Source organism: Nyctibius grandis, chromosome 17, assembly GCF_013368605.1.
Source record: "Nyctibius grandis isolate bNycGra1 chromosome 17, bNycGra1.pri, whole genome shotgun sequence".
Classification (NCBI taxonomy): domain Eukaryota; kingdom Metazoa; phylum Chordata; class Aves; order Nyctibiiformes; family Nyctibiidae; genus Nyctibius; species Nyctibius grandis.
Window position 1 is genome coordinate 11,709,396 of NC_090674.1, and position 21,166 is coordinate 11,730,561.

The window sequence follows — 21,166 nt, forward strand, 5'->3', positions numbered from 1 at the left end:
GGGGTGCTGGGGGGGGGGGGGGGGGCACCATCCTGGTGTGGGCAGCTGTGGGGCTGGACTCGGGCCCCTTTTGGCTGGGGGGTGCCCGGTGCCCCCCGGTTTTGGCCGCTGCGGGTCCCGGGGTGTTGTGTCCCCTCAGGCTCCCGGTGCCCCCACGTTGGGCTGGTCTGTGCCGGGGGGGGGGGGTCCCGGCCATGGGGGTGCCCCCCGCCCCCCCCAAGTGCCGGTGCAGCTGCCAGTGCCCATGGGCAAGGAGGGGAAACTGAGGCAGGGTGGGTTGGGGGGGGCGAAGCGGGTGGCAGTGTGTGTTATGGGGGGGTGGGGGTCCCGCTGCGCCCTGGCACAGACACCCAGGGGAGCTGGGAGGGGTGGCAGTGCCGGGGCTGGTGCCCCCCCCCTCTTGGTGGGACCCCCCCCCCCCCCCCCGCCCCTCCCCAGCTTGGAGCTGGTTTTGGTCCTGTTTGGTGAGAAAAAAGCTCCAAGCAGGGTCCCCCGGGGGGGGCAGGGCTGTGGGGGGAGCGGGGGGTCTTGGGGGGGGTGGGTGCCCCCCCTCCAGGGCAGATTGGACCCGGGTGCTGGGGGGTGATGGCACCCAGAGCCCACCCCCAGCCCTGCCTGGACTGGGATGGACTGGGGGGTGGGGGTGGTCCATCCTTCCTGAGCGTGTGGGGGTCTGCGTCCCCCCCCCCCCCCCAGCAGGACCGAGCCCCCTGTGGGCACTGCTGGGGGTGGGGGGGGCTGCTCTGCAGTCGGGGGGCACCCAAGGGTGCTGCTCCAGAGCCTCCGGACCTGGGGGAGGGGAGATTGGGGGGGTTAAGCAGAGCTGGGGGGGGGGCAGGGGGGGCTCCCGGCAGAGAGGTGTCCTGGGGGTCCCGGGAGGGGGGGTCTCAGAGGGTGCTAGGGGGTCCTGGGCTGTCCTGGGGGTGCCAGGGGTTCCCAGGGGGTCCCAGGGGGCTCTGGGGGGTCCCAGGGGGTGCCAGGGGTTCCCAGGGTGGGTCCCAGGGGGTTCCAGGGGGTCCCAGAGGGTCCCGGGGGGGTCCCAGGGTGTCCTGGGGGTGCCAGGGGGGTCCAGGGGGTTGCCAGGGGTTCTCAGGGGGTTCCTGGGAGGTCCCGGGGGTCCCAGTGGGTGCCGGGGAAGGGTCTCAGGGGGTGTTGGGGGTTCCAAGAGGGTCCCGGGGTGTCCTGTGGGTGCTGGGGGGTCTGGGGGGTCCAGGGGGGGTCTCGGGGGGGTCCCGGGGGGCTCACCGGGTCAGTAGGGCCGGTTGGCGTCCTTGGGCCGCTTGAGTTGCACCTTGAGGCGCTTCATGCCGATCTGGAAGCCGTTCATGGCCTGGATGGCGGCCTGGGCGCTGGCCGGGTTGTCAAAGCTCACGAAGCCTGCGGGGACGTGGGGACGTGGGGGACAGCGCAGGGGTGGGGTGGCCACAACCCTCCCCTGCCCCACAGTCCTGAGGGGCTCCGCCGTGGGGCAAGGTGGCCCTGGGTGTCCCTGTGCCCTTGGATGTGGTGGCCCTGGACAGGGAGGGCTGGCCAGGATGTCCCCGAGCCCTGGCTGTGGTGTCCCTGGCCCAAATGTCCCCAAGCTCTGGCCATGGTGGCCCTGGCCAGGGTGTCCCCAAGCCCTGGTGTCCCTGGCTGGGGTGTCCCCAAGCCCTGCCCGCGGTGTCCCCCCCCGGTGTCCTACCGAAGCACTTGCTCTGGTTGGTGGCGCGGTCCACGAAGACCTTGGCCGAGATGACGTTGCCGAAGGGCAGGAACATCTGGAGGATCTCGGTGTCGGCGAACTCCTGGGGCAGGTGGTAGATGAAGATGTTACAGCCCTCGGGGCCTGCGGAGGGAGCGGCGTCACGGGGGGGGCTCCGGCCCCGCGCCCCCAGCCCTGCCCGGGCACCCCCAAACCCTGCCCTGCACCCACAGGCACCCGGACCCCCCACAGGCACCCTGACCCCCCCCCATGGGCACCCTGAGACCCTGCCCTGCACCCACGTCCCCATTGGCACCCAGAGCCCCAAACCCCCCCTCCCCAAACCCCAGGGTGCGGGGGGGGGGGGGGCACCCAACAACCCCCATGGGGCATCTCCAGCCCCCCCCAGGACATCCAGCCCCCGCAGCACGGGGCCCCCCGAGCCCAGCGCCGTGGGGAGGGTCCCTGGGGGGGTCTCGGGGGGTCTCAGGGGCTCCCGGGTGCCCTCACCTTCGCGCTGCTGCTGCTGCGGGGGGGGCGGGGGGGCGAGCAGGGGCCCCGGGGGGGCGAAGGCCGGGCTCACCAGCCCGTAGGCTGCCGGGTAGGCGGCTGGGGGGGTGAGAGGGGGTCAGCCCGGCACCCCGGGACCCTCCCCAGTGCCCCCCAGTGCCCCCAGTGCCACCATGTGGCCCCTGAGTGTCTTCTAATGCCATGCAATGGTCTCCCACTGCTGTCCCAGTGGCCCCCAGTCCCTCCCAGATGCCCCCAATGCCCTCCCAGTGCCTCCCAGGTGACCCCAGTGCTCCCCAGTACCCACCCTTGCCATGCATTGCCCTCCCAGTGCCATGCAATGCCCCCCCCGTGCCCCCTCGGTACCCTCCCAGTGCCCCCAGTGCCATGCAATGCCCTCCCAGTGCCTCCCACTACCCCCCAGTGCCATGCAATGCCCCCCCCGTGCCCCCTCGGTACCCTCCCAGTGCCCCCAGTGCCATGCCATGCCCCCCCTAGTGCCTCCCAGTACCTCCCAGTGCCATGCAATGTCCCCCTAGTGCCTCCCAGGTGCCCTCCCAGTACCCCCCAGTTCCATGCACCGCCCCCCCAGCCCTCCCAGTGCCCCCAGTGCCAGACCTGTGTAGTGCTGCACGCCGGCGTAGGCTGGCTGCAGGGGGTCCCCGGGGGCGGCGGGGCTCTGGGCTGGGGGCAGAAGGGGCATTAGGGGGGCGTTGGGGGGTAGGGGGGGCGTGGGGCGGGGTCGGGGGGCACCTGGGAAGGGGGGGACCCCGCCGGCGTAGACGGCGTCGGGCGCGGGGGGCGCCGCGGGCTGGGCGGGCACCGGGCTGTAGCCGTTGACGCTGAGCGGGGCGGCGATGGCGGGCACCGGCGTGGCGGCCATGGCGGGGGGCGTGCTGGTTCCTGCGGGACCCCCGTCACCCCCGTGGGGACACCCGTGTCACCCCCCCGGGGACACCCCCGTGCCCCACGGGACCCCGGCCCCCCACCCCACGATGACCCCAGGGGGCTCCAGCCTGTGGTGCCACCCCCGTGTCCTCCTCCACGGTGCCACCCTCCGCCTGTCCCTGTCCCACCCCGGGGTGTCCCCATTCTCTGGTGCCACCCCCAGGTCCCCATCCCCGGTGTCCCCCATCTCCCAGTGCCCTCCTGTGTCCCTGTCCCTGGTGCCACCATCTCTGGTGCCCCTCAGCTCCTTCCTCTGCTCCCACGTCCCCGTCCCTTGTCCCCCCCGTCTCCCCTTGCTGCCCCTGTGTCCCCCCTGGTGTCCCCACGTCTCTGTTCCCATTGCCCCCATCCTCACGTCCCCAGTGCCACTCTCATGTCCCAGGTGCCCCATCTCCCAGCGCCACCCCACCATGTCCCCATCCCTGGTGTCCCCCACATCCCACGTCCCCATCCCTGGTGTCCCCCATCCCCGGCGTCCCCGTCCCCCCGTACCAGGTGCCACCTACCTGAGGAGGGGGGCAGGGGGGTGGCGATGAGCCCGTTGGGGTTGACCGTGCCCATGTGCTGCATCTGGACGGCCATGGTGGCCATGGGGCTGAGGTAGGCCGAGTGGGCGGCCACCAGGGCCGCCTGCTGCTGCATCAGCTGCGGGGACAGCGCGTGGCACCGGCCACAGGCCACCGGGGTCCCCTCCCGGAGCCGTGAGCCCCAACCCCACCCAGGGAGACCCTCATGGCCCCGTGGCTGCCACCCCACTGCCCTGTGCCACCACCCTGGGGCATGGAGACCCATCATCTCCCCATGAGTCCCCACCACCCATCACCCCACGTCCCCATCCACCACCAAGGGGGTTCATCACCTCCCAGCACCCACCACCACCCACCATCACCCCCCCGCTCTCATGCTGGGCCACTGGTGGTCACCCCCGCCCCTCCTGGCCCCCCGTGCCCACCCACCGCCTGCGTGTAGGCGCTGTAGGCCCCGAACTGGAGGGCGATGGGGCTGAACATGCCCAGCTGGCTGGCGACCTGCTGCATCCGCCGCAGGCCCCGCTCCTTCTCCGTGTCCGCGAACTTCACCACCAGGCTGGAGGAGGCGCCCTGCCAGGGGGCACGGCGCCATCACCCGGGGCCACCCCGGGGTGCAGCGGGGTGGGGGGGGGATGGAGGGGGTGGTGGGGTGAGGATGATAGTGGGGGGGATGAAGGGGATGATGAAGGGGATGGAGATGATGGTGGGGGATGATGGTGAAGAAGATGATGAAGGGCATGATGGTGATGGTGGTGGGGATGATGGTGGTGGTGGGGATGATGGTGGTGGGGACGATGGTCGTGAAGAAGATGATGATGAAGGAGATGATGGTGATGATGGTGGTGGGGATGATGGTCGGGACAATGATGGTGGGGATGATGGTGGTGATGATGATGATGGTGGTGGTGGGGCTGGTGGTGGTGGGGCTGGTGGGGGGGTTCCTGTCTCACCGGCAGCGTGCGGCTCCCGTGCAGGGCGGCGATGGCGGCCTGGGCCTCCGCGTGGCTCTGGAACTTGACGAAGGCGCAGCCTGGGGACAGGGGCTCAGCACGGGGGCGGGGGGCACCCACCAACACCCCCCCAGGGACAAACCCCCCCACGGGGACCAGAGCACCCCCTTCCACCCCCCCAATGTCACCCAGGGCCCCTGACCTGGGCGCCTTGGGACAGGGACAAGGGCCACCGTGCGGGGGTGCCCCGAGCCCCCTCCCTGCCCTCTGCACCCCCTTGGACCCCCCCCATCACACCCCCACCCCAGGGCCCCCCCTTAACCCTCTCCAGCCCCCCCCACCCACGGACCCTCTTGACCCCAGCCCTTCCGCACCCCCCGTATCCCATCCCTGCCCCCTGGACCCCACCCACGGAGGCCCCAGGGACCCCCGAGCCCCCCCCCAGCCCTGAGCCCTCCCCCAGCCCCGAGCCCCCCCCAGCCCCCACCTTTGCTGGTGCCGTCGGGCCCCCGCAGCACCGTGCACTCGTCGATGGTGCCGAAGGGCTCGAACATCTTGCGCACGTCCTCGTCCGCCTGCTGCTTGCTCAGCATCCCCACGAAGAGCTTGCGGTCCTCTGCGGGGACAGGGGGGGTGGCACGGGGACACCGGGGTGGGGACCCCCCCCACACACCCCGCGATGGGACCCCCCGGGGACGCCGTGGTGGGATGGGACCCCCGGGAATGGGGACAGCGTGATGGGACGGGACCCTGGGGATGGGGACATGGGGCCGCCGTGATGGGCTGCGACCCCCCGGGAATGGGGACACCCCCCAACCCCCCCTCCCCGGGCTGGGACCCCTCTGGAGGATGGGGACATGCTGGGGGGGGGGACAGAGCCAGGGACACCCCCGGGATGGGGACAGGGACACCCCGCCCTGGGGACAGACCCCTGGGATGGGGAGGGGGCTGGGGACACCCGCCCTGGGGAGGGGATGGATATGGGGGGCCGTGGGGTGGCCCTGGGTCTGGGGGGGGCACGGGGGCGGTTTGGGGACACCGGGGACGGGGCCCTGGGGGGGGCGCGGGGCCCGGGGGTGCCGGTACCTCCGCGGCTCTCACTGTCCGCCGGCTTCACCTGGATGGGCCGGTTCATCTGGGGGGGACAGAGGGGGCGAATGGGGACACAGCCCCCCCCGGGGGGCGCAGGCGTGGACCCCAGCCCCCCCCCCAGCACCCCGAAGATGCTCCCGTCGCCATGGCAACGCCGGCCCTGCATCCCGTTACCTGGCAACGGGGCCCGCGGCGGCCGCCGGGGGGGGCTGGGGGGGCCCCGGGACGCGCTAACGAGGGGGGATGGGCCGGGCCCCCCCCGGCCCGGAGCCCCCAGGGGCGGGGGGAGGGCGCAGATGCCCGGTAACCACGGCAACGGCCGGGCGCGCTCCATGGCAACCGCCCCCTCAGCCCCGGTTCACCCGGGCCCGTTGCCCGGCAACGCCGTGACGTCATCAGCGCTCGCGATAAACAATGACGGGGATGGGGGGGACCGGGGGGGGGGGCCGGGAAAGGGGGGGGGGACCCCCGGGCCTGGGGCGACCCTGCGCCCCCCGGGAGGGGCCGGGCCGGGGGTCGCCGTGCCCCACCGCGGGGGGGGCTCGGCCCCAGCCGACCCCAGCGGCCCCTTTCCCCCTCCGAAAGCGAAGGTGGCCCCCGGCCCCCCCCCCCCCCCCCCGCCCCAGATGGTGCTGGAAATGCCCCCCCGGGGCACTAATCCCCCCTAATCCCCCACGGGGCCGGGATCAGCCCCGGCCGGGGCGGGGGGGGGGGCGCAGGGGGGGTGGCACCGGGCGCCAGACACCCCGAATTGCCCCGGGACCCCCCAGCATCGCCCCCCCCGCCCCGAGGCCGGGGGGTGCGGGGGGGTCCGGCCCCTCCCGGAGCGGCGGGGGCAGCTGCCGGGCGGGGCCGCCCCTAATCCCCCCCCCCCCAGCAAATCCCCCTGGATTTACGGCCCCCAAATCCCCGGATTATCCCGGCGACGCCAAATCCCCCCCCGGGGCCGCGGGACACGCGCAGCCCGGCCGGGGGGGGGGGCACCGAACCCCCCCTGCCCCCGCGGACCCCCGAACTGCCCCCCCCCCTCCACCCCCCACGCCTGGGACCCCCCCAAACCATCCCCGCGAGCCACCCGGGTCCCCCAGCACCCGTGATGGGGAGGGGGGGACCTGGGTGCTGGGACCCCCCAGCTGCAATGGGTGGGGTGGGGGGGGGGGCAGTGGGATGCCGGGGTCCCCCCCCGACCCCCCCCCCGGCTTTGTTAGCTCAGCTGCCCGGTGCCCGCCGCTCGCCTGGCAACGCTCCGGCAGCGCCCGGCCTTCGTTAGCGCCCGGCCTTCGTTAGCGCCCGGCCTTCGTTAGCGCAGCCCGTCTCCAGGCGACGCGGCCCCCACCCCTGATTTATAACCCCCCCGGCAGATGGTCGTGGGGTGCCCCCCCCCCCCAAAGGTGGGGGCCTGGGTGCCTGGGTGCTCCCGGAGCAGGGGACGGGAGGGCGCGGTGAGGGGGGTCCCGGGGTGGGAGCTGAGGGGTCATGGGGGGGTCCCAGGGTGGGAGCTGAGGGGTCGTGGTGGGGGGCTCCCGGGGGTCCCGGGGTGGGAGCTGAGGGGTCGCGGGGGGGTCCCGGGGGTCACTCACCCCCGGGAGGGTTTTCTGCTCGTGCAGGGCGCTCTGCGCCTTCAGGGCCGACTCGCGGGCGCAGTAGGTCAGGAAGGCGCATCCTGGGGAGAGACGGGACGGGGGGGCTGCGGGACCCCCGCCACCCCACACCCACAGCCCCCCTACAGCACCCACACCCCCCCCCCATAGCACCCAGACCCCTGTTTCAGGGTGGTGCCACCCCTGGGGACCCTTGGCTCTGCTCCCCAGGCCCAGGCAGGGGACAGGGACGTGTCCCCGAGGTCCCCAGGCACGGGGCAGCCTCAGCCGGGGGGGGGGCAGTGGCCCTGTGACCCCTCCAGCCCGGAGGGTCCCGGGTACCCAGGGGCAGCAGCCCCGGACCCCCCAGTTCCGCTGTCGGGGTGCCCATCGCCCCGGCCTCGGGCCTGCGCTCGGCCTGGCCTCCCCCGCCTGTCCCGGGGCACAGCTGGGGATGGGGTCAGGCTTCGGGGGGGGGGTCCCTGCCGTGGGCAGACCCCCACCGGGGGCAGCACAGCCCTGCCACAGCCACACACACCCCATCGCCCCCCCCCCATCGCAGCTCCCCCCATCGCAGCCCCCGCCCGTCACCCAGCACCGCAAACACCCACCCACGCGACACCCCACGCCGGTACCGCCGCTCCCGGCACCCCCCAACACCCCCCAGCCCCCACACGACACCCCCCACCCAACACCCCCACGGCCGCACCGCCACCACACCGCAGCACCCCGACCCCCCCGCGGGCTGTACCCGGGGCCTGGGCCGGGGCACCGGGGGGTGCGTGGGGCCGTGCCCGGGGCCTGCGGCTGCGCCCGGGGCTGTGCCCGGTGCAGGTGACTGGATGCGGGGCCGTTCCCGGTCCCCGGCGCCGTTCCCAGTGCTGGGGGCTGCTCCTGGTACCCGGGGCTGTACGTGGGGCCGTTCCCGGTGCCCGAGGCCATTCCCGGTGCCGGGGTTGTACCCAGCTCCCGGTTCCCCCTCCCCGGGGCTGCGCTGCCGCCCGGTGCCAGTGCCTGATGCCCGGGGCCGGTGCCCAGTGCCCGGGGCCGTTCCCAGTGCCTGTGGCTGCACACGGGGCCATTCCCGGTGCCCAGGGCTGTACCCAGCTCCCGGTCCCCACTCCCCGGGGCTGCGCCGCCGCCCGTCGCCGTTCCCGGTGCCGTCCCTGGTGCGGTGCCCGGTGCCCGGTGCCGCCGCCGGTGCCGTACCTTTGTGCATGCCGGTGTACTTGTCCTTGATGACGGTCAGCTCGTAGATCTTGCCGAACTGCTCGAAGAGCGGCTGCAGGTCCTTCTCCTCCAGGTGCCGCGGGATCTGCCCCACGAAGAGTTTGATGGCGTCGGGCTCCTTCATGGGGCCGCCGGGGGGGGGCCGGGCCCCGCCGCTCCCGCGGTCGCCGGTGCCGCTGCCGCCGCCCGGGCTCGGCTGCCGGAGCGGCTCCCGGCGGCGGCTGCCGGTGCCCGGTGCCGGCCCAGCCGCGGCGCACACAAAGGACGAGGCGGCCCCGGGGCTCGGTCGGCTCCGGGGACGGGGCGCGGCGGGGCGGGGGCAGCTCTGCCCGGGGGGCGGCGCTCCCGGCGCTCCCGGTGGGTCCCGGCCGTTCCCCGATGGGGCCTCGCCGCCGGTACCGCCCGCTCCCGCCCCGCTGCCCCCGGTACCGGGCGGGGGTGGGGGGGGGAGGGGGCTCAGCGCCCGGCCAGGCCCATGGCGGCCGCGCTCCCCGAGAGCCCCGGCGGAGCCCCGCGCCCCGGTACCGGCACCGGCCGGGTCTGACCCCGCTCCGCCGCTTTTCTTCCCCGCACCGGGGCCGCCCCGCCCGGCGCTGATGTCAGAACAGCACCGGGTACCGATAACCGGGTACCGGCAACCGGGCACCGGCAGCCGGGCACCGAGCAGCGGGTACCGGCACCGCCTCGCCTCGGGGCTCCGCGGCGGCGGCCGCTGGGGCTGGGGCTGGGCGGGGGGGGGGTGTCGCACGGGGGGGCCGTGGGTGCGCGCACGCGTGTCCGTGCCGGTGCGCACGGAGGGGCCGAGCCCGTGTCCCCCCGCCCCCGTCCCCGGCGCTGTCCCCGGTGCTGAGCGCCGGGCGCGGCCCCACGGACCGACACGGCCGCGCTGGAGCACCGGGGACACGCTCACACCGAGCCCCCCCGCCCCGGTGTCCCCCCCCGCCGTTGCCACGGCGACCGGCCGCTCCGCGCGCGGCGAAGATGGCGTCGCCGCAACCGCCGCCGCGGCCCCGGGAACCCGGACCCCCCCCCCCGGGACACGGGGGTCCCCCGTGGGGTGACCCACCGGTGACAGCCCGTGCCCCCCCCCCCCGCCCACGCTCCGCCTGGGCACCGGGCGGTACCTGCGGGGGCACCCCGAGACCCGGCGGCTGCTGCGGGGCTTCCTCGGGTGGGACCGGGACCCCCCGCATCCCCCCCCCAGAACCCCCCCGCATCCCCCCCCCGGGCCCCCCGGACCCCCCCCAGAGCCCCCCCGTAATGTCACAAAACCACCTCAATTCGTGTCAAAAAAAGTCCCTTTTCCATCGCGGGAAGCCAGGCGAGATCAGCCCCGTTCCCCCCCCGCGCCCCCCCACGCCCCCCGTCCCCCCCCTTCCAGGGCGCTGCTGCTCCAGCGACCCCCTGGAGTTCGCTGCAGGTGAGGAGGGGTCTGGGGGGGGCATGGGGGGGTCCCCACCTCCTGCTCACCCCCTGCCCCCCCCCCAGGGTACTTCACACAGCCAGATCCAGAAGGAGCTGGGGGGGCCAGGGCGGCGCCCTGAGGGGGGGCCGGGGCTCACCGCGGTAGCCCCCCCCCCCATCCCACCCCGGCAGCAGACCCCCACCACGCTCCAACCACGCCGAGGCCTTTATTCGGTGCCACCAGGGAGTGGGGGGGGCACAGGAACAGCCCCCCATGACAGGCCAACCCCGGGGGGTACCCCCCAACTCTGTACCAGGGATCCCCCCCCAGTTCCCCCAGTGCCTACCGGTACCAAACCGGCGCTGGGCACACGCGGGGGTCCCGGGGGGGTCCCGGGGGGTGTTGGGGGGGTCCCGGGCCCCCCCGCTCACAGCAGCGTCTCCCTGTGCGCCGCCAGCTGCGCCTGCTGCTGCGCCAGCCAGTGCTTGTAGCGCTTGGTCTTGGGCCGCAGGAACTTCACCACCGACATGGGCACCCGCACGGTCTCCAGCCCGTTCACCTGCCGCGGGGGACAGGGGGGGTCACGGCTGGGGAACCCCCCCCGAGTCACCCCCTGTGCCCCCCAGGGAGGGGGGAGCGGCGGCTGCACCCCAGATCGCGGCTGCTCCGGCCCCAAACCCTGGCGGGAGCTGAGCCCGGGGGGGCGGAGGGGACAGGGGGGAGTGGGGGGGAACGGGGGGGGAGCGGGGGGGCCCTCACCCCTCCCCACACCCGCAGGAACCCAGCGCAGGGGAGGAGCCCACAGCGGGCACCCAGGGCCGGGAAGGACAACGGGGGGCTGGCGGTGGGCGAGGAGCCGCCCCCGCACACCCGGGGCACGGGGATGGGGGGTTGTGGGGATTTTTGCTCTTAAATAAAGTATTTCCACTCCTGGCACCCCCAGCTCGGCTCTGGGTGTCTCTGGTGTGGGCACAGGGGCGACCCCGCCGGCGTGGGACCCCCAGGAGGTGGGGAGGGGGCCTGCGGGCGGGGAGGTGCTGAGCAGGGCGCGGGGGGGCTGCGCTGGCTGGGGGGGGGCTGCGGGGCCCCTCGCTCACCGTCACGTCGCACCAGTACTCGCCCCACCTGGTGATGGGCCCCTCGGGCAGCCTCAGCGCGTGGGGGGGCACGAACACCCGCAGCTGAGGGACAGAACGGGGTCCTGGGGTGAGCGCCGGGGGGGGCAGCCCACAGCGAGCCCCCCCCCCACCTCCCCAGCCCCTCGGCGGGACCCCCGGCACGGCCAGGGCAGAGCTGCCGGCCCCCCGCTGCCCACGGGGGCTCCGTGCCGGGGGAGGCACCGCGGCGGGGGGGGCACCGCGGCCTCATCCCCCGGTTTATCGTCTTCCTCCCTCTAATCCCTGTAAGGCCCTAAACCCTCCGCTGAGCCGCTCCCGGCACGCGCCCGGCTGAGCCCCGGGGCAGCCACAGCCCCGCCGGGACTCGGGCCCCCGCGACTGACCCCGGCGGCTCCGCTCACCTCCGGCGCGGCACCGGGCCCCCGCGAGCCCCACTCACGTTCTTGAGGAAGTGCCGGGCCACGATCTCGTTGTTCAGCTCCCACTTGACGTTGTTCTTCATGCCCACCTCGAGGCGGCAGCTCCGCAGGAACCGGAGGGTCTGCGAGGGCGGCGGCGGGGAGCTGGGGGCGCAGGGGCTGCCCCGGCACCGGGAAGCACCGCCCAGGTTCCCCCCGCTCACGGATCTCCCCGAACACCCTCAGGCCCCACTCACCCTCTCCCCGCTCTGGGTCTGCAGCGCCTCCAGCTTCCCCTCCCGCCGCAGCTGCCGGGGAAGAGGATCGGGGTGAGCGAACGTCGGGGAAGCCCCGTTACCGAGCGGGGCTCGTCGTGGCACCGTGTTCCTACGGCAATCAGATCTCACCCCACACACGGGAGGAAGGCCCGGGGGACGACCCCAGAGAGTGATCGACCCCGTTAGTGCTGCCCCTTCGTTAAGGTCTCCCCGTTTCCAAGCCAAACCCGCCGCAGCCAGGCCGGGCGCAGCCCCCCCGCCCCCGCTCACCTTCTTCTCCTCCTCAAACATCTCCCTGTTCTCCGGCGACGCGTACACGGCCAGCCCCTGCGGCAGGAGCTTGTTCCGGCCCAGGGATTTCCTCACGCTGACCAGGTCTCCGCGGCTCCCCAAACCTGCCAGGAGAGGGGCGAGAGGAGAGGGGACGTCAGCGAGGCTGCAGAAGCCCCCAGGAACGCCGCCAGCCCCCCGGCAGCAGCTTCTGAGGTTCCACCTGAAGGAGGTTTAATAAAAAAGACCCAAAATGCCCCAGAATTATTGGTTTCGGGGCTCTGCAGCCCTCAGTCCTCCCGCAGCCCGAGGGGTGAGTCCCTGCTGCACCGGATCACCGGGGACGGGACCCAGCCGGGGGCTCCCGCCTCTCCCTGGTGTGGGCGAGGGCAAAACGGGCCAGAGGCCGAATCACCCCCCAGGGCCGGGGCCCGGCCCCACCGCAGGGGAACACGGCGGCCGCAGCACGTACCCTCCACCGACTGGGTGAGGATCAGCTCCAGGTTCCCCTTGGGCAGGTGCTTGGTGTCCTCCACCAGCCGGTACACGCGGTGCCGGCGCGGGTGCAGGCGCGGCGCCCGCCCCTCCTTGCTGAGCGGGACCTGCCACCACCGCTCCACCACCACCGTCCCCTGCCCGGGGCAGCCCCCGCCCGCGTCACCCGCGTGCTCCCTTCACGGCCCCCCCAGCCCTCCCCATCCGACACCGGAGCTGCCCCCACCACGGGGGCAAGGGGCTGCCCCCCCCAGCACCCCCCGCAGCCCCCCAGTACTTCATTAAACGCCCATATACCCCCTACTGTGCCCCCACACACCCCTAGATACCCCCAATGCCCCCCACTGCACCCCCAGATGCCTCCAATACCCCCCCTACACCCCCCCCCACACCCCTAGATGCCAACACCCCCCACTATACCCCCAGATACCCCCAATACCCCCCACTATAACCCCTAGGTGCCCCCAATACCCCCCACTGTACCTCCCTACACCCCTAGACACCCCCAACACCCCCACTACACCCTCAAATGCCCCCAACGCCCCTGTGCAGACCCCCCGCACCCCCCGAGCGCACCGGCCGCCCCCAGCTCCCCTCGCTCCCCTCACGGACGCCCCCGTACGCCCCCCCCCCCCCAGCGCCCACACGCGCACCCAGGTACCCAGCCAGCCCCGGCGGCTCCTCGCGGCAGCCCCCAGCACACGCCGCGCCCCCCCCCCCGGCCCTCACCCGGCTGTGGCTGAGGCTCAGGGCCCGGCTCGCCGCCCGCACCAGCAGGCCGCAGCCCCCCGCCGCCCCCCGGCCCAGCATGGCGGCGCCGCCCGAGGACCCCGCGGCAGCGCCCGAGGACCCCGCGGGGCTGCCCGCCGCGCGCCTGCGCCAAGGACACCCCCCCCCCCCCCCGCCGGGGCTGCCCGCGGCGCGCCTGCGCCGTGCTCCCAGTTGGGTGCCCAGTGCTCCCAGTTGGGTGCCCGGTAACCCCAACTCCCCCCTCCCGCTACCCCAGACCCCCCCGTGGCGGCCCCGGGCCCTTCGCTGCGCATCCCAGTGTGGTGGCTCCTGCTTTCCCCTAAAAAAGGGTCCCCCAGCCCGTCCCCCACCCAAACCGGGGGCTCTCCCGGTGCCTCCCCGGTCCCAGTTCACACGTGACTGGTCCCAGTTCTCCCCTGACTGGTCCAAGTTCACCGACTGGCCCCTGACAGCCTCCCCCCGTGGACCACAGGGGCTGGAAAACCCCCTCAGAGGCTGGGGGTCTCGCCCCTGTCAGGATCCCAGGCCCCGCTGCGGGCAGGGAGCAGGGGGGGAAGCTCCAAAACGTTCCATTTTATTAACTGTGGACACCAAAACGGTTCCTTCCCCTCGCCCCGAAACTGGGCTGGGGCGAAAACAATCCAACAACAACCGCGGGGAGAAGAGACACGGGCGGTACCGGGTGGGCACCGCTGTCCCACGCAGGGTCCCTGGCCTCGCTGGCCCCCGGAGCTGAGACGCCCGCCTGCCCCGGGGCCGTTACCGGGAGCTCCCCTCCGTCACCCCCACGACGTCCTGGCCGCTGCCAGTGTCTGCGCAGAGCGGGGGGTGAGAAGGGAGCCGCTGTAGGGGACACCAGGTGCTGGAGGGAACCAGCGGCACCAGATCACACGTTACTGGTGTAACTGGTGTCTCCTCCGGCACGAGGGGTCTGCACCGGGGCTTACCCTAAAGGCTGAGGCAGGAGAGGGCGAGGGGGGTCTCAGCCGGGCTCAGCCGTGGCTCGGAGGAGAGGGGCTCCAGGGAGGCACTGCTGCCGTCCTCCTGCACCGGGAAGAGCCGCGTTAACCGGGCCCGGAGGCCCCCGGGGCGGCTCGGGGTGAGGAAGGAGGCGGCCGGCGCCACGTCTGCTCACCGGCATCTCCACGGTGGCCTCCTGCGGGGGGCTGTCCCCCGGCACCCCTTCCTCCTCCTCCTCCTCCTCCTGGGGACAGGGCACGGCGTAGCCCAGCCGCACCAGCTCCGCTCCCACGTCCAGGGTCTGCGCGGAAACGAGAGCCGGGGGTGAGGGCCGGGGGAGCGGGGTGCTGCGGGGGGCTCAGCGCCCCGGGCCGGGGCTCACCTCTCCGCCGTGGACAGCGTAGAGCTGGACCTTGGGGTGGGGGCAGAGCCCAGCCGGGACGTAGCTGGAGATCTTCGCCAGCAGCGGCTTCCAGGCGGCGACGTGCGTGAGCCGGTCGAACTCGTCCAGGGCGGCCTCCTCCCACCGGTCCCCTGCCGCAGAGAGCGGCCGGTCAGCGGGGCCCGGGCGGCACCGGGGCAGGGACGCGGCCCAATCCAGCCCCCCGGCTCCTGCCCCGCTCACCGGCGGGCGCGACCCCGGCCAGGCTGCACTCGATGGCCTGGAAGGGCAGGCTCAGGAAGTCGCTCCTGGCAGGGAGAGAAAGAGAAAGGCACCGTCACACCGTGCCACCGGCTCTCCCGGGGCATCGCCGCAGCTCCTCGTGCCACACAACACCAAACTGCCCCGGTGACGCCCACACTCACCGCAGGGCTCGCAGCGCCGTGCCCGGGACCTCCCCGTTGTCCCCGAAGTCCAGGTAGTACAGGTCGAAGTTGCCGTTCTCCAGGAGGCCCAGGACACGCGCTCGGTACCAGTCGCTGCCGTCCATGTAGGGAGCGGCCACGATGTCCCCTGCTTGGACCGTCGGGAGCTCTGCCTGAGGGGGACAGGGCGGGTGACGGCCCTGGGACCGGCGAGGGGACACGCCGAGGGGGGGACAGGAGGCCGGCGCCCCGGGGCCCTCACCGCGCGGCCGCTGCTCTCGTAGTGCTGCCGCATCTCGGTCGTCAGCTTGTCCAGCTGCAGGCTGCGCCGCCCCACGAGCTGCACCCAGAAGCGGTGGGGGTTTTCCACGGCAGAGACGTAAACCTCCAGGTGCTCGTCGGCGTGGAAGCTGAAATCGGGGCTGGGAACTGCGGCAGCGGGGCGGGGAGTGCCGGTGAGAGCGGGGTGGGGGGGACCCGGGCGAACCCGCTCCCCCGGCGCCGCTTCCCCGTTGCGCCCCGGGGACGACACAAACGCTTCCCTTACCCTCGAACTGCGGCACCGCCGCCTCAGGCCCTGCCGCCGGCTCCTCCAGCTCCTCGCTCTGCTCCTCCACCCCCTCGCAGGTGGCGGGGCCCAGGAGCGAGTCTTCCCCCCAGGACGAGCCCCCCTCCTCTCCCCCGTGCTCCGGCGCCCCGTCACCGAGCGGCTCCCGCCGGGTGCCCAGGGGCTGCTTGCGCTGGCACCGCGTCCCCGTCGCCTGGGCCAGCTCCTTCCGGAAGGCGTCGTCCTCCATCAGCTTCTCCTGGATGAGTTTCTGGAGGGAAAGAGGAGAGGGTTGGGCCCGGGTGGGCCAAGCCGCCCCCCAGCCCCGCCGCCTCCCGCTCACCTTGGCGGCTGCCACCTCCCGCCGCGTCCCCGAGATCTGGATGACCCTGACGGGGGCCGGGCCGGCGTCGGCCTCGCGCTCGCACAGCACCTTGGCCCCCGAGCTGCGGCAGATGCCCCGCACCGTCTCGCCGCCCCGGCCTGCGGGACACACGAGCCCCGGGAAACCGAGGCAGAGCGGACTCAGAGCAGGAGCCAGGGACCCCCATCCCGCTCTCCGGCTCCGAGCGGTGTCCCCTGCCTCCCGGGGGGCGTTCAGGTACCGATGATCCTGCCGACGGCTCTCTGGGGCACGCAGAGCTGCTCCGACACCGGGACGCTCTCCGCCACGATCTGGTGGAGGGCGGCTTTGGCCCGGCAGACTTGGCTGGGGGAGCCCGAGATCAGCAGCGCCGTCTCCTCGCCCTCCTCCTCCTCCTCCATGTCGATGTGAGCCCCCGTCTCTTGCCTCAGCTGCGGGCACAGCGTGGGGGGGACCAGCCCCCCGCTGCCATTCGCTGGGGCTCCCAGGGGACGCCCCGCAGGAGCGACCGGGCCCTTGAGCCTCCGGCGTCCCTCACCCTTTTGATGGTGGCTCCCCGCCGGCCGATGATGGATTTCACGGCTGCCCGGGGCACCCGCATCTCCAGCTCCAGCTCCTCGTCCCCCACGAAGGTCGGCCGCTCCTCTGAGGGGAAGCGGCAGCGTGTCCCCACGACCACCCCCGCGGGGAGAGCGAAACCCCCCGGGGTTATAAACAGCCCAGGGGACACTCGAAGGGGGCAAAGCTCCCGCGAGAGCCCCCCCGGCCCGGGGAGGGCCCCAGCAGCGCGGAACACCCCGGGGCTGTTCACCTCGGCGCGCCCGGGGGAGGCGAGGGGAGGCCGGGGTACGGGGGAGGCGGCTGAGCGCTCCAGCCCACGCGTGGGAGGGGAGGGGACGCCACGGGGGGCTGCGACACCCACCTCGGCTCTCCCGGTACCGGCGGTACAGCACGTAGAGGACGGCGGCGCCGGCCGGGACCCCCAGGACCACCGCGGCCTTCTGCAGGGGGGTCAGGCTGCCCCAGGGCCCCCGCTCCGCTGCCATCTCCCCGCGGCCTGAGGGAGGAGCAGGCGCTCGGGCCTCCTGGGCCGGCTCCCACCGGGACAGGCCGCGGCCGCCGGTGCCCCGAGGAGCCGCCGCAGCGGGCGGGCACCGACCCCCACGGTCCCGCCGCCTACCCGGGGCGGCCTCAGGCCGCCTGTGGAGCCCGGCCCGGCGGCGCAGCCCCCGGTACCGGCTCCCCCCGCGCCCCCCGGTGCCGGCTCCCCCCAGGCCCGGCGCCCCCCGGTACCGGCCTCGCCCCCGCCGCCCCTCGCGCCACCGCCGCCTCACGCGCCCAGCCGCCACTAGCCCCGCCCCCCTCCCGCCGCGCTCCAATCATAGCGCGGCTCCTCCCCTCCCCACCAATCACCGCCGAAGAGGCGGCGGCCAATCGCCGGAAGGGCTCCCCACAGGAGGGGGCGGGAGGAGAGGGGCGAGGGGGCGGGGCACAGCGCCTGCCTGGGAATAAAGCGGCCAATCCGCGCCGCGCGGCGGCCGGCTGGAGCCAATCCGCGAGCAGCGGAGGGGGCTCGGACCCGCCCTGAGCGGTGAGTGACGGGCGAGGCGTCCCGTAGGGCGGAGGGGGGGTCTCAGCCCCGCGTGGCGCCGCCGGGGGGTCCCGGGGGCTCGCGCGTGTCACCGTGTCACCCCCCCCCCCCCGTCCCCCCGTGACGGACCCACGGACGCGCCGTCCCCCACAACGCCTTTATTGCTCCTCGGTGCGGCCGAGGCCCCCCCGGCGCCTCCCGGGGCGGGGGGGGCCCACGCGTGTCCCCCGGAGACACCGGGACCCCGAACTGCTCCGTGGGGCGGGGGCACCCCCGGGGGACGGGGCACCCCCCTGGGACGGGGCACTCCCGGGTGTCAGGGCGGGCAGGGGCCGGGGGGGCTCAGCGGGCGCCGCCGGGGGTCTCGGCCTCGGGGGCGAAGAGCTCCCGGTAGAGCGGGGGGAAGGCGGCGTGCGGCCCCCCGGGGTGGCGGCGGCGGAAGGCCTGGAGCTGCTCCACGTGCTGCGCGCACAGCGCCCGCAGGCGCCCCGGCGGCGGCAGCTGCGGGGACACGGGCGTCACATGCCGCACGCGGGGACACGCGTGGCACGGACATGGGACACGTCACGCACACGGAGGGGACGTGTGTCACGCACACGCAGGGGACACACGTGTCATGCACACGCGGGGGACACGCATCACACATAGAAGGGACACATGTCACACACATGGAGGGGACACGAGTGTCACACACACCAAGGGAACATGTGTCACATACATGGAGGGGACACGTCTCACACACGGAGGGGACACGTGTGTCACCCCCTGCCCCTACCCTGCCCAGCAGCCCCTCGCGGCGGGTCCGGCGCAGCAGGAGGCGGAAGGCGACTTCCAGGTGTCCCTGCAGCCGGGCCACCCTGGCCTGGTCCTGCAGCCACGGGCGGCCTGGGACGGGGACAGGGGGGTGTGGGGATGGGGACATGGGGGTGGTGTGGGGACAGGGACAGGGATGGGGACGTGGGGGTGTGGGGATGGGGACAGGATGGGGACAGGGGTGGGGATGGACAAGGATGGGGTCAAGGACAGGATGAGGATGGGGACAGAGGTGGGGACAGGGACAGGGCTGGGGGGAGGGGGGATGAGGGTGGGGACAGGGTGGGGGCCACGACAGGACAGGGACAGGAATGGGGACAGGGGCGGCTGGGACAGAGAGCGGGGCGGGAGAGGCACAGGGTGGCAGGGACAAGGGGGGACAGTGACACCCCCACCCCGGGGGGGCGCAGGGCCCCTCACCGGCGTTGACGAGGACGAGGGCGGTGACGAAGGCCACCTCGCCCTCGGAGAGCTGCAGGGCGCAGAGGCTCTGGGCGAAGTCGAAGATGGAGCCGATGAGCTCGTGGCAGCCTGGGGGGAGCCCTGGTCACCGCGTGTCCCCCCGTGTGCCCCCGTGTCACCCCCTGTGTCCCCAGCCCTACCCAGGGCCCGGAAGAGCTCAGCGCCGGCGAACTTGCCCTCGAAGAAGACGGTCCGGTTGTCGGGGTTGAAGGCCCGGCACATGCGCACCAGCACCACCTCCATGGCGCCTGCCGCCGCCGGCGGGGACAGCGGGGACGGTGGCACCGGGGACACGGGGCCCTGCGGTGCCGCTGCTCGGGGCTGGGGCGGTGCCCCCACGGCACCAGTGCTGGGGGCTGCCACCTCCCCGGTGGGACCCATGGGACTGTGACCTCCCCAGTGAGGTTGGGGTGGCCCTTGGGGACTGTCACCTCCCCAGTGGGACCCATGGGACTGTCACCTCCCTGATGGGACCAGAGCACCCCATTGCCTGGGGACACCGGGGCTGGGGAGACAGGGGGACGCGGTGGCCCCAGGGCTGGGGACAGGGGACACGGTGGCCCCGGGGTGGGGACAGGGGACGCGGTGGCCCCGTACCCGCCTTGAGGAGGACGATCTGGTCGTTCTGGCTGAGGTCGCGGAAGCCGCGCAGGCGCTTGGCGAACTCCACCACGTGCTGGATGGCCTCGGTGACGCGCCCGGCGCAGCGCTGCCACATCTCCTCGGGGGGCTGCGGGACCACCGTCACCCCCGGCACGACCCCCCCCCGGTGCCCCGGGGACCGCCGTGTCCCCTCCGTCCCCGTGGCGCGGCCTCACCTCCCGCTGGTAGGCGCAGACCTCCTCGCGCGAGAACGTGTCCCAGCGCCGCAGCTGCAGGTCCTCGGCGCGGAGCTGGCACGTGTCCCGGTGCGACTTGAGGACGCTCTGGGTGAGGTGCTCTGCGGGGACGCGGGGACGGGGCTCGGGGACGGGTGGCCCTGCCCCGTGTCACCCATGGGCAGCGACCCGCCACCAGCCAGCACCCGGCAGTGATGGAGCCAGGTCCCACCCGTGGGTGACGGAGCCAGGTCCCATCACCGCCGGGCACCCATGGGTGACAGAGCCAGGTCCCACCACCACCGGGCACCCTTGGGTGACAGCCCCAGCCCCCGTGGGCACGTGGCACCCCCCGACTCACCGATCTCCACGCCGGAGGCTGTGGGTGACTCCAGGAGGCTGCTGACACCGGGGTGGGGGTAGAAGTCAGGGCCGTCCCCGTCCCCGTCCCCGTCCGGACCCCGCTGGGTCCCCTCCAGCCGCCCCGTCTCCGGCTCCGCCGCGGCCCCGGGGGGCAGCGGGTGGCCCCGGCACCCCGGCAGGCCCAGGGGGGCGGCGGGGGCCGCCTCGCCCGCCCGCTCCCGCTCGCGCCGCTCCAGCTGCTGCTGCACCTCGGCCTGCAGCCGGTCCCGCTGCTTCTTGGACATGCGGCCGAACTTGACAGCTGCGAGGGACACGGCGCCGGGGGACACGCGTGTCACACGCGTGTGCGCGCACCGGCCCGGCTGCCCGCCACCCACATCGCCGCGGCACCGGGGCTTTCCGGCCCCACGCGTGCGCTTCCTCCGGGCGCACCCGCGGCCCCTCCGCTTCCTCCCGGGGACGCCGCGGCCCCGTGGGGGGTCCCGAGGTCCCCAGGTGGGCACAGCCCCGGGGGGGCACCGGCGGGGGGAGCAGGGGGTGCGCCCAGGTGTGGGGGGATGCACCGGGATATGGGGTGTGGGGTGCACCCAGCGGGTCCCCCCGCCCGCACCCACCGTCGCGGGACATGCCGAGGCGCAGGCACTTCTGGAGGCGGCAGTGCTGGCAGCGGTTGCGGGTGGCCCGGTCGATGGGGCAGTTCTGCTGGCGGCTGCACGCGTAGCTCAGGCTGCTCTGCTGGCTGCGCCGGAAAAAGCCCTGCGCGGGGGTCACCCGGCACCCCCGGCCCCCCGGCACCCACCCCCGGCACCCCCCGGCACCCACCTTGCAGCCCTCGCAGGTGATGACGCCGTAGTGGATCCCCGAGGATTTGTCCCCGCAGATCTTGCAGGGGATCACCTCAATGTGGGCTGCGGGTGGGAGGGTGGCGTGGGCACCCACCTGGGGGTCCCCGGGGCACCCACAGCCCCCCCGAGGCACCCACAGCCCCCCGGGGCTCACGGGGCACCCATGGGACCGTGTGTGCTCACATGGCCCCTGTGGCACCCTATGGGCTCCTATGGCACCCTATAGGCTCCTATGGCACCTATGGGCTCCTATGGCACCCTATGGGCTCCTATGGCACCCTATAGGCTCCTGTAGCACCTATGGGCTCCTATGGCACCCTATGGGCTCCTGTGGCACCCTACGGGCTCCCATGGCACC

General features: G+C 74.1%; 4 protein-coding genes across 5 annotated transcripts; all 4 read right to left on the minus strand.

Annotated features, from left to right (window-relative positions):
• Nucleotides 1–704: 704 nt before the first annotated feature.
• LOC137671647 (CUGBP Elav-like family member 3) lies at nucleotides 705–8,648 on the minus strand. Its single transcript, XM_068415279.1, has 13 exons — nucleotides 8,504–8,648; nucleotides 7,295–7,377; nucleotides 5,709–5,757; nucleotides 5,110–5,238; nucleotides 4,623–4,702; nucleotides 4,099–4,242; nucleotides 3,649–3,787; nucleotides 2,948–3,097; nucleotides 2,813–2,878; nucleotides 2,195–2,293; nucleotides 1,685–1,828; nucleotides 1,246–1,377; nucleotides 705–789 (listed from the first exon to the last, which is right to left on the minus strand). The coding sequence occupies exons 1-12, from the start codon at nucleotides 8,646–8,648 to the stop codon at nucleotides 1,250–1,252; spliced, it is 1,356 nt and encodes a 451-aa protein (XP_068271380.1). The 3' UTR covers nucleotides 705–789; nucleotides 1,246–1,249.
• A 1,488-nt stretch (nucleotides 8,649–10,136) lies between these two features.
• Nucleotides 10,137–13,322, minus strand: MRPL9 (mitochondrial ribosomal protein L9). Of its 2 annotated transcripts, XM_068415295.1 has the most exons (7): nucleotides 13,218–13,322; nucleotides 12,466–12,625; nucleotides 11,994–12,118; nucleotides 11,703–11,753; nucleotides 11,487–11,588; nucleotides 11,027–11,110; nucleotides 10,137–10,488 (listed from the first exon to the last, which is right to left on the minus strand). In XM_068415295.1, the coding sequence occupies exons 1-7, from the start codon at nucleotides 13,296–13,298 to the stop codon at nucleotides 10,357–10,359; spliced, it is 735 nt and encodes a 244-aa protein (XP_068271396.1). In that variant the 5' UTR covers nucleotides 13,299–13,322; the 3' UTR covers nucleotides 10,137–10,356. The 2 variants fall into 2 exon arrangements, with proteins under 2 accessions (XP_068271396.1, XP_068271397.1); XM_068415296.1 differs by lacking the exon at nucleotides 11,487–11,588.
• Nucleotides 13,323–14,029: 707 nt separating this feature from the next.
• Nucleotides 14,030–16,962, minus strand: TDRKH (tudor and KH domain containing). The gene is made up of 12 exons (XM_068415276.1): nucleotides 16,839–16,962; nucleotides 16,455–16,561; nucleotides 16,158–16,347; nucleotides 15,896–16,035; nucleotides 15,553–15,823; nucleotides 15,268–15,434; nucleotides 15,006–15,178; nucleotides 14,824–14,888; nucleotides 14,581–14,732; nucleotides 14,374–14,499; nucleotides 14,186–14,282; nucleotides 14,030–14,050 (listed from the first exon to the last, which is right to left on the minus strand). The coding sequence occupies exons 1-11, from the start codon at nucleotides 16,960–16,962 to the stop codon at nucleotides 14,187–14,189; spliced, it is 1,611 nt and encodes a 536-aa protein (XP_068271377.1). The 3' UTR covers nucleotides 14,030–14,050; nucleotide 14,186.
• Nucleotides 16,963–17,849: 887 nt separating this feature from the next.
• RORC (RAR related orphan receptor C) lies at nucleotides 17,850–20,860 on the minus strand. Its single transcript, XM_068415155.1, is given in 11 exon segments — nucleotides 17,850–18,008; nucleotides 18,283–18,307; nucleotides 18,309–18,372; nucleotides 18,375–18,392; nucleotides 18,741–18,851; nucleotides 18,923–19,030; nucleotides 19,380–19,512; nucleotides 19,601–19,722; nucleotides 19,962–20,264; nucleotides 20,578–20,719; nucleotides 20,786–20,860. Coding segments are annotated over 10 exon segments (1,056 nt in total). The 5' UTR covers nucleotides 20,591–20,719; nucleotides 20,786–20,860.
• Between the last annotated feature and the right edge of the window lie 306 nt (nucleotides 20,861–21,166).

What these genes read in the sequence shown, in the direction of transcription:
- LOC137671647 (XM_068415279.1), bottom strand. Translation starts at nt 8,648, where the DNA reads ATGAAGGAGCCCGACGCCATCAAACTCTTCGTGGGGCAGATCCCGCGG. An exon ending in GCCCGACGGCACCAGCAAAG is followed by an intron (nt 4,703 to 5,109) that starts GTGGGGGCTGGG and finishes CCCTGTCCCCAG; the next exon opens with GCTGCGCCTTCGTCAAGTTC. An exon ending in GCAGCAGCAGCAGCGCGAAG is followed by an intron (nt 1,829 to 2,194) that starts GTGAGGGCACCC and finishes CTCCCTCCGCAG; the next exon opens with GCCCCGAGGGCTGTAACATC.
- MRPL9 (XM_068415295.1), bottom strand. Translation starts at nt 13,298, where the DNA reads ATGCTGGGCCGGGGGGCGGCGGGGGGCTGCGGCCTGCTGGTGCGGGCG. An exon ending in TGTTTGAGGAGGAGAAGAAG is followed by an intron (nt 11,754 to 11,993) that starts GTGAGCGGGGGC and finishes CTTCCCCGGCAG; the next exon opens with CTGCGGCGGGAGGGGAAGCT. An exon ending in AGACCCAGAGCGGGGAGAGG is followed by an intron (nt 11,589 to 11,702) that starts GTGAGTGGGGCC and finishes CCGCCCTCGCAG; the next exon opens with ACCCTCCGGTTCCTGCGGAG.
- TDRKH (XM_068415276.1), bottom strand. Translation starts at nt 16,962, where the DNA reads ATGGCAGCGGAGCGGGGGCCCTGGGGCAGCCTGACCCCCCTGCAGAAG. An exon ending in GGGGAGCCACCATCAAAAGG is followed by an intron (nt 16,348 to 16,454) that starts GTGAGGGACGCC and finishes CTGTGCCCGCAG; the next exon opens with CTGAGGCAAGAGACGGGGGC. An exon ending in ACGGCGCTGCGAGCCCTGCG is followed by an intron (nt 14,889 to 15,005) that starts GTGAGTGTGGGC and finishes TCTCCCTGCCAG; the next exon opens with GAGCGACTTCCTGAGCCTGC.